The sequence below is a fragment of the Falco cherrug genome, chromosome 6 (assembly GCF_023634085.1).
Source record: "Falco cherrug isolate bFalChe1 chromosome 6, bFalChe1.pri, whole genome shotgun sequence".
Lineage (NCBI taxonomy): Eukaryota > Metazoa > Chordata > Aves > Falconiformes > Falconidae > Falco > Falco cherrug.
The window spans coordinates 61,134,333-61,147,209 of NC_073702.1; the positions used below are offsets into that span (position 1 = coordinate 61,134,333).

Here is a 12,877-nt window from a genome sequence, read left to right on the forward strand (position 1 = left end):
GTTTTACAAATGAGTCTTCATTATCTAACTGTCCAGGCTTGGAAAATTAATCAGCACACAGAATTAAAGAGAATGGAGGCTTAGTTAAGGAATAGGTAACTAACAAACTAAAACAGGGAGTTAAGGCCACCTCCTATTTCATATTTGAGCTTGGATGCATTCTTATGCCGGCATAAACTTAATGCAGTATATCTTGCATATTGAGAGAATGAGATAAAGCGTTCGGGCAATAAATTCAGAGTGGTCTGTAAATCCACTCTATGTAGTACAGAGACAATATGATTTATTTATTACTATGTTTATCTTAAGCACGTGAGAAAGTGCTTCACTTGCAGCTATAGCTTGCCCTTGGATCTCTACTGGCAATAGTTTCTCAATGCCTTCACTGACCTGGAAAAAACTCTCCTGTGGAATGTCTGGCACATCTTTAGCTTAGCTTTTACGTTTCTACTGCTGTTTCCTTTTTTTTTTGTTTGTGTTGTTTTGTTACAGATGTCATTTAACAGTAGCCATATATTTATTACTTTCTGCAGATGTTAGCTTAGCTCTAGCTTCCCTGCTGAGAAAGCTGCTTTTGAACCTATGCCATCCTCTTTGCTTTTTGACAGGCTTTTTGACAGCGATTATCTTAGCTAAAGGATGAGGAAAATTCAAGCCTCATTAGGCTGGCTTCTAGTACCAAGCTATTTAAGAACAGTGTAATCTTCAATACTTGCCGGAGATTTTCTTTTTTGAGCGTTTAGGTTAAGTCAAGATACTAACTTTCTCGCATGTATCTCGGGGTGAGGCTGGCTGTTACTCTAGGGATTTGCTTCCTTTCACTGTAGACCAGTCAAGACCTCTTAGAAAGACTGTTTGTGTCAGTTGACAGAGTATTCTAAGGACAAGCCATCTCCATGCAAAGGATTTCTGATGATATTACTAAGGATCATTTTAAACAGCCTCCAGCATTGCTTTTTCATCAGTAGGATAGACCTAAGCCCTATGAGTGGCATTCCTGCATGTTTCCTTATCCTTTAGATGTACAGAACTGATTTTCACGTTTCATGCAAGTGGTGTAGGCAATTTTTCATGTGGGGATTCTGCTTCAGGTAGTGCTTTGTAGGGAATTACTAGCTGTCTGTATGTAAAGGAGCACATGGATGAGCACTCAAGGTGACATTAATTTTCTCTGAGATCTGTCGTGCCAAAGAAATTTGGGATCCCTTGCTGAGAGGAAAGGAGTCCCTCTTTAAATACTTCATGAGTTGCATACAGAGGGAGATAGCTCTGGGAGGGGTGTGCATGTGTGGGTGTATGCATGCCTGTGTGCGCTATAAACAGTATTAACATATAATTATACTAACAAACACAAAACGTAGTTATAACTGTTACCTCTTCATACCTGCAAACCAAAGTTAGTCTTTTCTTGGGCCGCGTGTCCTGTTGCGAATGAATTTATCTCAACATACGAAGGCGGTGGCATAGACTACTACTGCAAAAACTCCAGTTCCCATTAGCTCCTGTTCTGTGGTCTCCCTTGCCTCCCATTATTCTGGTTTTTTCCAGCCTCCATATTTAAAAAGTTTTTCCTTTCCTGTAGCTGGTGAACAATGACCAATTTCTAATCTTTTTTAGTTGAAGCAAAGTAGTATGGTATCATTGTTTTAGGTGGGGAGGTGAAGCACACACAGACAGAAAAAAGTATATTGTTACATAGCATTTAAAATATCTCATTATACTCTACAGATATTAGTTTGAGCTTTAAATGGGCTAATTTATGGACAGGCAGCAATCTGAAAACAGGAACATATACACTAGCATGTTAATCCATTAGATTGGAGGTTATATATTTTGAAATAGCAGTTCATGTTATTTTAATTTGCATAAAAAAGCTTTCTCACAGTAAAGTTACATGTAATTTTAGAACTTTTATGTAATCTCTTTTCTTGCAAAATGCTTCAAACATAGGCTGGTTATTTTTTTTACTTGTAAATATCCTTTAATTGAATCTATCTTTGATATTATAAAATTACAGAAACTTGTCTAGACTGGAATTTAAAAAACAGTGGAAGAAAATGAAACCAGGATGACTTGCCTGCCATTACTAATAATTGTGGAAATCACAACTTTTTTTCATCATAGGTGTCTCGTCTGCAAGACCTAGTACGAAAAAGTGAACAAGGCCTTGGTACTGCAGAAGGACATATCTCCAGTCTTCAGGAAGCTCAGGAAATACTCCAGAAAGAACTAGAATTAACTAGAGCAAGATTGCGAGAGACCACAGATTCATTGTATAGTGTTGAGGTAACCATAATGTTGGAGAATAAATTGCACAAAGTACAGTCAAATTACTTTTTTAAAAATGGCAGGAAGTATTATAGTGGATGCGTTACTGCAGGAGCTTCATATGGCTACATTAAAAAAGAGGCTTATCTTTTTTTTTTTTTTTTTTAAGCAGAGAGAAGAAAACTGGGAAAATAGGATGAGTTGGTTTGGGGTAGTTTGTTTTCTTTATGGGTTTTTTTGGTTTGTTGTTTTAGGGTGGGTTTTTGTTGTTTTCAGATCACTTAGTATTTAGTGGTATTGCTGCAAGCACATCTTTCTGTGGTTAATATAAATTGTAGCTGCCAAAGTGTGTCTGTAGAAAACATACCCAGGTTGGATTTTTCAGAATCTTAACAGAATTTCATGAGAACGTAGAAAGGGTGTGTGTTATGCCAGTGCTAGTCCAGACAGTTTCATATCTTGGTGCAAAACAAGATCCAAAGCTTACTAGCTCTAGAATTCATTGAAACCTTTTTTCATGCATGCATACTATGTTTTTCTCAAATAATGGACACAATCTTCATTTCAGGCTTAAATTTAGAATTTTGGAAGAGGCCTGAGAATAGTTTAAAAATATGCTATGATATCTTGAAAGACGGCAGATTGTCATCTGGAAAATGTGCCCACTTTATACAACTGAACAGATTAATTTGCCTAAGCACAAATGTATTGCTGTTTTAGGATTAGATAGAACTGGAACTGTCAATCTGTCCACTTATTTTGACAGACTCATTGACCTTAATACTAAGTGTAGCTTTTCCTTCTTCTCTTCTCAGTAAACAATGTGCATTTACAAGATCACAGCAATATTTGAAGTAGAGCAGCTAATATTAGAAAAAAGTATTCCCAGAATGTTTTTATGCTGGTGTTATTTTCTTAACAAAACCACTTTGAAACAAGATACCAGGTTGGGTTTGTCTTCTAATTTCTGTCAGCTATGGTCATTAGAGGTGCATCCTATTTACAGTTTAGAATTTCCTCTGTTTTTTTAAAAAATTCTCAAAGTGTCCTTATGAACTACTGCCTTCTTCTCTCTTCACCTATTATAACATTTAAATGTTCATATATAGAAGGTTAGTGGCAATAACATTTATCTTTACAGATTTTAAACTGTTAATGAAAAAACCTACATAAAAATTCTCATTTTAAAAAGTCCTAATTAAATTTAGATGGCCATGTTTGCTTCTCATGAATGAAGCAAGCACTGCTGAAAAATATGAATGTAAGTATGATTTCTAGTTGGTACCTAATACTATTCTAGTATGGTAAAACTTGAATAGAAATCAATAGGCATGTTAAACGTTCTTTTCTGTGTTCAGACTGTGAAAGCCTGTTTCTAGCAGGTTTGTCCAGTCAAGAAACAGAAAGAAGAGACATGAACTTAATATCAAATCCAGACAGCTCAAACTTTGAAATGTGAATACTGGCTATTTACTGCTTTCCAAAAAAAAAAAAAAATAATCCAAAACATGCTTGACAAGATCCTAAGCAACTTGCTGTAATTATGAAGTTAATCCTGCAGTGAACAGGACTGGAAGACTTTTTGAGGTTCTTTCCAATATAAATTATTCTGTGATTCAGTGTAACAGTATTTGAAAAGATTATTTCCAGAATGATTTATTGGAAAGTTGCAGTTCAAATTTTTACAGGAATGCAGAATTCTGTTCAAGAAATATCAGCAGGTGTATAGGCATTAATTGTATGTGATAAGGAATTACACATTGAAAATTTATAGTTAAAGTTTTATGAGCCAATTGTAACTGACATCTTTATAATAAATACACTCATTTAAGGTTTGAAATACTTTTTTGCTGCTGATCAGTCTCTACTGTGAAGTTTGTGTTTGCAGGGAGAACTAGATCAGGAGAGACAACAACACGAGGCAATGATTGCTGCCATGAGAGAAGAGGAAAAATTCAAAGTTGACAGAATGGCTCGTGACTTGGAAATAAAATGGACAGAAAATCTTCGGCAAGTATTAAATCTTTACTTTGTTTCTTATTAAAGAATAAAAGAATGTGTTACATGCAAATGTAATAGCAAATGAAACTTAAAGCAAAGTTTTCTGTTACTTAAGCTTTTCCCATTATTACTGGTTTCTTAATTCTTTTTCATCTCTTGCACAAGGTCCACTGCATTTCAGTTTTTTGACCTTTGCCTTTAGACAGGAGTGCAATAAGCTTCGTGAAGAGTTGAGGCTGCAGCATGAAGAGGATAAGAAGGCAGCCATGACTCAGCTGTTGCAGCTGAAAGAACGTGAAAAAAATGCAGCAAGGGATGGATGGCAAAAAAAAGTTGAAGATCTGTTAGACCAGGTAACTATGGTCTCTTTGAGAATTGGAAAGCCACTACAATTTAGTTGCTTTTGGTTTATTACCAATTAACTACAAGAAATTGTGACATCAGTCTTTGAAATGAAATTTGTTATCATAATGCTTTTTAAACCTAATCTTTATCAAACTTTTTAAGTCATATATGAAGATTCCTTAAAATTATATGAATGCCCTTCTTTACACTAAATATGCATAAAACTTTCTACAGTTCTTTGAGGGTGAGTGGGACGATGTTGACAGTTTGACCTCTTCACTGTAAGATTTTTTTTTTATTTTCTGTCTGCTTACTTATTCTATTGTAAATATTTACCAGTGCTAATTGTTTGGACTTGGAGGTATCCCTTATCTTTACAATAACAATACTATACAAGTTACTAAAAAGTCAATGTCCCTCTGTTTCTACACGTTTATTACAGCTATGTCTTCTCTTCAGTGATCTTGAGCATTATTTTGGGACAATTTTTTACATATACTGAGTTTTTAAATTGCAACTCGTATTTATAAACTCAGTTATGTTAGATAATTAACAGAAAATACTTGCTTTGTACTTTTTCCAAACCATAAGTGCTATAGAACTGATTTTATTGACTACGGTTTGAAAGAATGGCTGGTAATGAACCAAATACATTTTGAAGTAAGAGAAAGAGATTTTAGAACTCATTAAATGACTGTGATTTCAGGATGTTATTGTGGGATGTCTTTTAATTTGCTGTCTAATTTGAGAAGTCAAATAACTGAACATACACTTGATTATACAGTTTCTTATAGGAACACATAACTATTTTGCTGACAAGGGAATTTAAGCTTGTGAAATCTTGTGGCTTAAGCTCATAAAAGCTGGAGGTCTTCAAAGTTCTTGGTCTGTTACCTTTTACAACATGAATGTAATAAGACTTGGACTCATTTAATTTTAAGTTTCACTTACTGCCTTTACTCAAGCTTCATTTACTTTCTTTACTTCTACCTATAAATATCATTTTCTCTAAGAAAGTACAGTTCGAAAGGGTTATGTTAAACTTTCCATAGTCCTAACATAATTTTTCAAATACTTATGTCTCCCTTTTTAAAAGTACTGTAATCAATCTCACCTACAGTTTCAGAATGGAAAATTAGTATGTTGCAAATGAACAATTTTTTTTCTGCATGTGGAAGAAATTTTGGAGTTAGAATGCTAACTGTAATAAAAAAGATTTTACTAGAGAACTTTCACACATAGAAAATGGTCTGCATATGCAAATGGGGGGGGGTGGGGTGGTGGTGGGGATTCCACTCCTTTTCCTGTATTGAAGTGCTGCACCATTTCATAACAGCATGTGCACTTAGAGGACTAACAAGATACTAAACCTTGGGAGTCTTCACTTTTTTTTATCAGCTGTTGCTTTTCCATGGTAGTGTATGAGTTGGATAGGTATTTCATAAAGATCAAAAAGTTATTATTGGTGGTAAGGTGTTAAGCTTTCCTCTGTAATAATCTACATTTTATCCTTTACACCTGGAGAGAGAATTCCAGACAATAGTGTACACTATGAGTAACTTTAACTCCTAGAGAAATGGATTTGTAGTAAGTTTCTCCTGACTGCAGTACACAAAGCATAGCCTGTGAGAGTTGCACTGAGCTTAATCATAGAATCACAGGCTTACTTGGGTTGGAAGAGACCTCAGGAAATCACCTAGTGCAACCTCCTGCTCAGATCAGCCAACACTGAGTTGGAACCAGTTTGCTTAGGGCTTTGCGCAGTCAGGTCTTGAATAGCCTCCAAGGCTGAAGATTCTACAGCCTCTCAGAATAATCTCTTCAAGTGCTTAATTATCCTCATAGTGAGTTTTTCATTCTTTATATTTAGACAGAACCTCCTCTTGTTTTAGTTTATAATCACTGTGTCTCACAGTGCACCACTGTAACGAGGCTGGGTCCACTATCTCTGTAATCACCTCATAGGTACTGGAAAGCTACTAAGTCCTGCAAAACCTTCTCTTCTTTAGACTGAACAAACCTAATTTCCTCAGGATATATGTCCCCATCCCAACCATCTTAGTGGGAGCTCTCCACTGAACCTGTTCAAGTTTATCAATGTTTGTCTGGTACTGGGACAGCCAAAGCTGAACAAACTGGAGGAGGTGGCAGAACATGCCCTCCAGCTGTTGTGCAACAAGTGCCAAGTCAAAGGGACTGATCCCCTCTCTCAAACCACTGGTTGTTCCTACAGCCCAGTGTGTGCTGGCAGTCACTGCTGCCAAGCCACGCTGCTGATTCATGTTTGGCCTACAGTTAACCAGGTTATACAAAGCAGACCTGTAACCCAGTATGAACCAGTGCAGGGGTTTAGTCCATCCATGCAAAGGACTTTGCATTTGTCCTTGTTGAATTTTTTGAGGTTCTTATTGGCCCATACCTAAAACCTACGTAGGTCCCTCTGGATGGCAGCCCTACCTTTCAGTGTATTGTGTCCCCTCCACTGTCCATGCTCCACCTTCTACTCCTCCCAGTTTGGTGTCATCCACAAACTCCATAAGGGTACTACTGTTTCCTCGTCCAGACCATTGATAAGGTACTGAAATGAAAAGGTCCTGGAACAGACACCTTAGGAATTTGTAAAAAGCTTTTGGGTAGAGTGAACCATTAACTGCTTCCATTTCAGCCTGATGATCTGGCCAGTTGTCATCTATCTGGTAGCCCACTCATCTGAATTGTTATGCAACCAGATACAAGGATGTTAAAAAATCTTGCTGAATTCAAGGTTGCAAACATCCACTGATCTCCCCTCATTCACAGGTCTAGTCATTTCATCACAGAAGAAAATGAAAGATAGTATTTTCATTATGGAATAGAGTAGAAGATTTTTGGTATGTCTCATAATGCAGATTACTGTAAACTTTGGTTGTATTGGTCTGGAATGATGCTGTTCTGAGTGGAAACTGCATCGGGCCTACTTTAACCCATAGGAACTACTGCAATAAACCTAGCTATGCTTGGCAATCTGTAAATGTGCAATAAAACTCTCTATCCCAGAGGGTTCACAATCTAAACAGACTGGAGATAGCGACAAAAGTGAGATTCTTCTGCTGTCGGAGATATAGATATATAAATGTAGTTACTGGCATTGGGAAGAATTCAAATTTCAGTTCATGAAAAGGATGTCTGTTCATACATGTCTTTTCAGCTACACGGAACTAGAACAGTCTGAGATACTGCAGTAGGGCTGTAAAATTGTGAATCTGTTACACCTGGCCCCAGCCTTCATTAGTAGGAAGATGCATTTAAAACTCATTTGAAAGGCATGAAGTCTTTCTTCATGCAATTAGGAAGAGCACAGACATGTATTTCCTTTGTGTAATTCTGATTTTTACACATGAAACATTGCTCTGATCTATACTAACAGTACTATACAGTGATTTATCGAAATAATACAAGACCATACAATGCTAAATCATTTGTAAGCTCCTAACTTGACAGAAAACGTGGCATGCATATGCCCTTTTTGTTGAGTAAGTGTCTAGAGCTTCACCATTTAGTTGTATAGATGCTTATCAGAAGGGTTGAATTCAGAAATGAAATGTTCATCACATCAATAAGGGTACATAATTTTCTAATATGTATTGATGCATCTCAGATTTGACTTAAAAACAAGTTACAAAAAGGTGTAGCACCTAACTTGATGTGTAGGAATCGTTAAAGTAAGCAAAGCATTGAAAAAAACAGATTTCAATGAATGGAGAGAAGTGATACGATATAGTTAAACTGCAGCCAAATACAACATAGAGCATGCCTATCTTGGAATGATGACTGGTGCTGGAAAAATATTGCTAAAAATAAAATTAAATATTCAATCAAATTTATGCTAATAAACTGTACTAAGCTGATTTGTTGGTTTTTTGAAGTATGTTATACTAATCTAAATTTCTGCCTTCTACTAGTTGTTGTACATTTGATAGGTGAGATCTAGCCCTTGCATAAAGCAAGGTAATAGTTTTGGTTTTATACCAGTAATGCTAAGTGGTTGCTCATAGAATGCATGTTAGGTTTATTGTTGTTGTAACAGTTTAGCTTTGTTATGAGCAAAATAATTGTGTTGAGAGAAAATGCTATTCAGCTGATTAAATGGTCAAACGCATTCTTGCTGGTTGCAAAGCATCACTTACCATCTCCGGTTAAATGTGGTTGGTAAATTAACTAGACCAAGTGTGTAGCTCTTATCTCTGATATGAGAAATTATTCTAGAAGATATAAAAAAAAGTGCTTTTCCTTTTTTCCTGTAAATTGTACTAAGTACTTCTACATCAATCCCTGTGAGTTTATGAAAAATGTAGTGAAGTCAGACGTGTGAGCTCTTTTCCATTTCTCTTAGCTGTGTAATGGGCTTCTGATGCCTTTCTTAAAACATTTTACCACTGAGGCGGCTTCAGCCATTGATGAAATAGCAGGAATTTTCTTTTTTAAAGCATAAGCATGTTCTCTTCTGCCTTTGTAGAAATGTTAGTAGTAAGTAGTACAGTGAGAATGGATAAAACCATACTACATACACTTTGGTAGCTGTTTGGTTTTCCTGTGGGAAAGAATCTCTTTTTTTTTTGAAAAAAAACCAAAAAAACCCAACAAAACCAAAAAAAACAACCAACCACCAAACATTGTAGAAGTTTCCTATTCAGAGTTTTTCTATGATGGTGTGCTTCTTTTTAAACTGTCAAAGTAAGCATGAGAAACTGATTTGTATCAAAACGTAAATATTTTCTTCTGATGTAGATGGCATTCAAATTGTGGTTTTCAGAAAATGTCAAGCTCAGTCTTTAAAATCCTGACCGCTGAGTGTACTCTTGCTCATGAAGTGGAGCGTTGTAGAAAAGCCACAGAGCTCCTGTGCACGCCTGTGAGCGGCTGCTGACCAGGCTTCTCCCAGAGGGCAGGTCCTGCTCCCTCCTTACCTGCCTGCTTGGAGGTGCGTGTCACAGAGCTGACGTGCATCCACGTTAGCACAATTGGGAAACGCTACTTTCTTGTCCCAGCATAAGGATTACTAGCCTGTCCCATAGCTTGGGTAATCCTTGCTTTAGAAGATTTGCTGTTCAATGAATGCTGGAAACTTCTACAAGAAATAACCTGCACGTACCCTCTATCAGTTTCCTGAAAGAAGGGAGATGAACTTTCAGCACAGAATCGTTTTAATCTGCTTCCTGGCACTTGATACTGCCCTGACCACACTTGATAAAGGCTTGCCTGTCAAAAGGAGGAGGTAAACTTCAAGCAGGTCCCCCCTCAGTTCCCTGGTCCTGCTTGTATTCAGCAGTATCAGCACGGCTCCCGTGCCATCTAGCGGGCCAGGTTTAAAAAGCACTCGGTAAGCTAGAGTGCCGAAATCTGAAAGAATGACAAGAAAAATCATACCACAGAGGGAGCAAAGAGCAGAGGACAACTGGAATGCAGTTCAGGGTAAGGTTTTATCCTGTATTTGTTGGTTTTGCAAAGGAGCGCCACTTTCTGCAGCTCTTGGAAACTCCTGGAGGTGACTACGGCTCTCGGAACTGTGGTCTTCGTGGGGCTGTGCCCCAGGTCCCGCCGCCCCCCCCAGGGAGTCAGGGGCGCTTGGGGAGTTTCTGCCTACATCCAGTGTCCGTATATATCCTGCCACTCACCACAGATCTGGAAGAATCAATACACCTTTATTCCAAGTGGGGAAACTTTAAGCAAGTCAAAAACTATTCTACATGAGCATGTGAATGATCCCGTAATCCGGGGTCCCTCAGAGGGCTGTCTGCCAAGTGTCCTTCCCCTTGCTTCGTGACAGTCTGCACTTCTCCACAAAGGATCTCCCTTGCTCTGGGCTCCCTGTTCTGTGCAGAGATGTGATCCTGAAACTGGCTGGTGCATTTGTTCTATCCACATTGGTCATTGCTGTGTCTGAATCACGAACATGAAAACAAATGCCTAATGTCCAGTTGTACTCTCCCTTTTTCTGAGCTTTTAGTTATGGTGAGCCCATTCAGCTCACACTCCCCTCTTGTCACTATTTTACTGTTTCAAAGATTCTGAATGTAACAGAGGAAATTCATTAAAAACAATTCACAATTAAGAGTTACTCAGCAATACAGACAAACAAAAGCAACAGAACAAATCAGAGTTTTCAAAGTATCTGCAGTGGCATACAGTAGAAATGATAACAGGTTAGGTTTGTTGCTCTCGCAAAAAATAAATGTGATACTGTACTATTTTTTCATATCTCTTGGTTTCTTTTTCTCTCATGGTGTGGTGCTTAATTAAATTTAAAGATACATGTAGGCTGATGTTTGAAATTATTTGGATACGAAGATATCATAAACTTGTCTATCTGATAATAAACTTCTAATTGGAATTTAATATTACCAGGGTTTTTTTGGCAGTGTTTGAGTTAGTAAATCTGAGGAGACTGAAAGACTTTTCACCCACTGACAGGTAGAATTAAACATTAAGTCTGTAGTACAGTATTTAATTAATGATGCATGAGTCAGAAAAGAGTTTCGTTTGATATCTGGTGTTAAGTTTACATTTCCAAAACTGGTAAATAGAAATCTAAGCCAAATCCAACAGTAATACTATTCCTGAAATTAAAATTTTAATCTTTTATCTGTAAATGTTTTTCTCTTAAGTGTGAGAGAGACTCTGGCAAGAATGTTATCTTGAAACATTACCCTTGGCCTCTTTGTTCTGGAAGATAGTTGATCAAGTTGTTTTTGCATAGGTTCAAAACCAATGAAAATAGGGGACCCTGGGAGGAGCGAGAGATAAGTGGGGCAAAATTTGTTTGAGATTCAGCAGATGAATAAAATCCTAAATTAATGGCACTTCTTGACAGATACCTCTGTGCTCCAGGAAGGAGCATATATAATCTTTAAAATCCTGACAGCTTTATGACAAATAAGTAAAATGAAATGAAGCTCTAGTAGCATTCCAAAAACTTTAAAAATTACTAGGTGAATTATACCTTTTTTCCCCACCCCCGACCACTGAACCTGTATTTTTGTCAGATTAAAAGCATATAATCCAAAATCCAAACGGGTAAAAATGTGTCAGAATACCTAGGCATTTTGCCTTGCTGTTTGATAAACTCCTACAATTAGAAAAAGAGAGCGCTCTGTCTTTTTAAAGCAACAAGGTAGGTATCCCACCTTGTGCCAGCCTGAACACAGCACCTTCACCCAAGCTTGCTACAAAAACAGGAGGAAATCAGGGCCCATTGGACCCCAGAGACAGTTACACATTTCAGAATGCCTTACATATCCTTCATTTCCCTCAACAGAGAACCGCTGAGTTTGAGAGAGAGGGAAGGGGCTCTAAATGCTGCTTTTTCTTGCTAGAGAGGGCAAAATTTGATGTAGCTCTTCCATTCCTGGCATGTCACAAGCCTCAAGCCAAGTACAAAATGTTTTAGTAGGAAACAGCTGCTTTCCAAATCTCTGCAGAGTCATCTGTCGTGTAAGCACTGCGCAGCCAGAGACAGTACATCTGCTGACAAATCAGTCTTTCTCTGCAAACCAAAGACATATCTCGAGGGAGAGTGTTGGGGTGGTGGTTGTTGTTGTTTTTAGCTGGATAAAATGGACCTATGCCAAAAGTCCCTTCAGCTGCTTCAGCAGGCATCTCTGAAACGAAGGGGTTTTTTTACTAACATCTGATAGATGCATATAGCTTTCTTCTTCAGAAAGGTTAGCAGCATCGATTGGAGATCATTCTTAAAATGAGGCAAAGACTGTGTAGCAAGTTCTGTCTCCTTTGATATAACAGATAAAGTTGGACCTTCCCCTGTTTACGGATCTCAGGTATTCCACAGGAATTCCTGTTTGCCAGCAATATTTTGAGAATTCACTAAACCGTATACCGAAGTCAGACCTTGACACAATTTTACATTGAAATATCAACGAGAAAGTGTTATGTGACTGGTCTTTGGACAACATGGAGACTGATGCTGAAATTCAGTGATTTTTTAGCCAAGAGAAACAATGAAATGAGAGAAATTCCATGCATCCAATAAGCAAATGTACTGCAGGAAGCAATGCAACTGAATGAAAATGTGAAAAAGCCAGTGGTGCAGGAATTTCCTTCTTGAGGAAAATGACACCATCTGATCACCAAGTATGGCTGTGACAGTCATTGTGATGGGAACACGAGCAGCTGTTCATTACAGTAAGCAAACCCAAAACTTCAATAGTTTCAAATCTCCAATTCTGTGCTTTACTACAACACATATTGGCCCAACTAAATTGAAAAC

General features: G+C 37.6%; 1 protein-coding gene across 9 annotated transcripts in view; it reads left to right on the plus strand.

The window, feature by feature from the left end:
- The window catches only part of FAM184A (family with sequence similarity 184 member A), a 77,223-nt gene that overhangs the window by 41,489 nt on the left and 22,857 nt on the right, over positions 1-12,877 (plus strand). For all 9 annotated transcript variants that reach the window (XR_008732725.1, XR_008732726.1, XR_008732724.1 and 6 more), the window contains exons 7-9: positions 2,125-2,286; positions 4,157-4,282; positions 4,476-4,622. Coding sequence is in view for 6 of the 9 variants with exons in the window: in XM_055713444.1 (XP_055569419.1) it covers positions 2,125-2,286; positions 4,157-4,282; positions 4,476-4,622 (435 nt within the window). In the remaining 3 variants the exon portion in view is untranslated. The remainder of the gene's footprint in view (positions 1-2,124; positions 2,287-4,156; positions 4,283-4,475; positions 4,623-12,877) is intronic.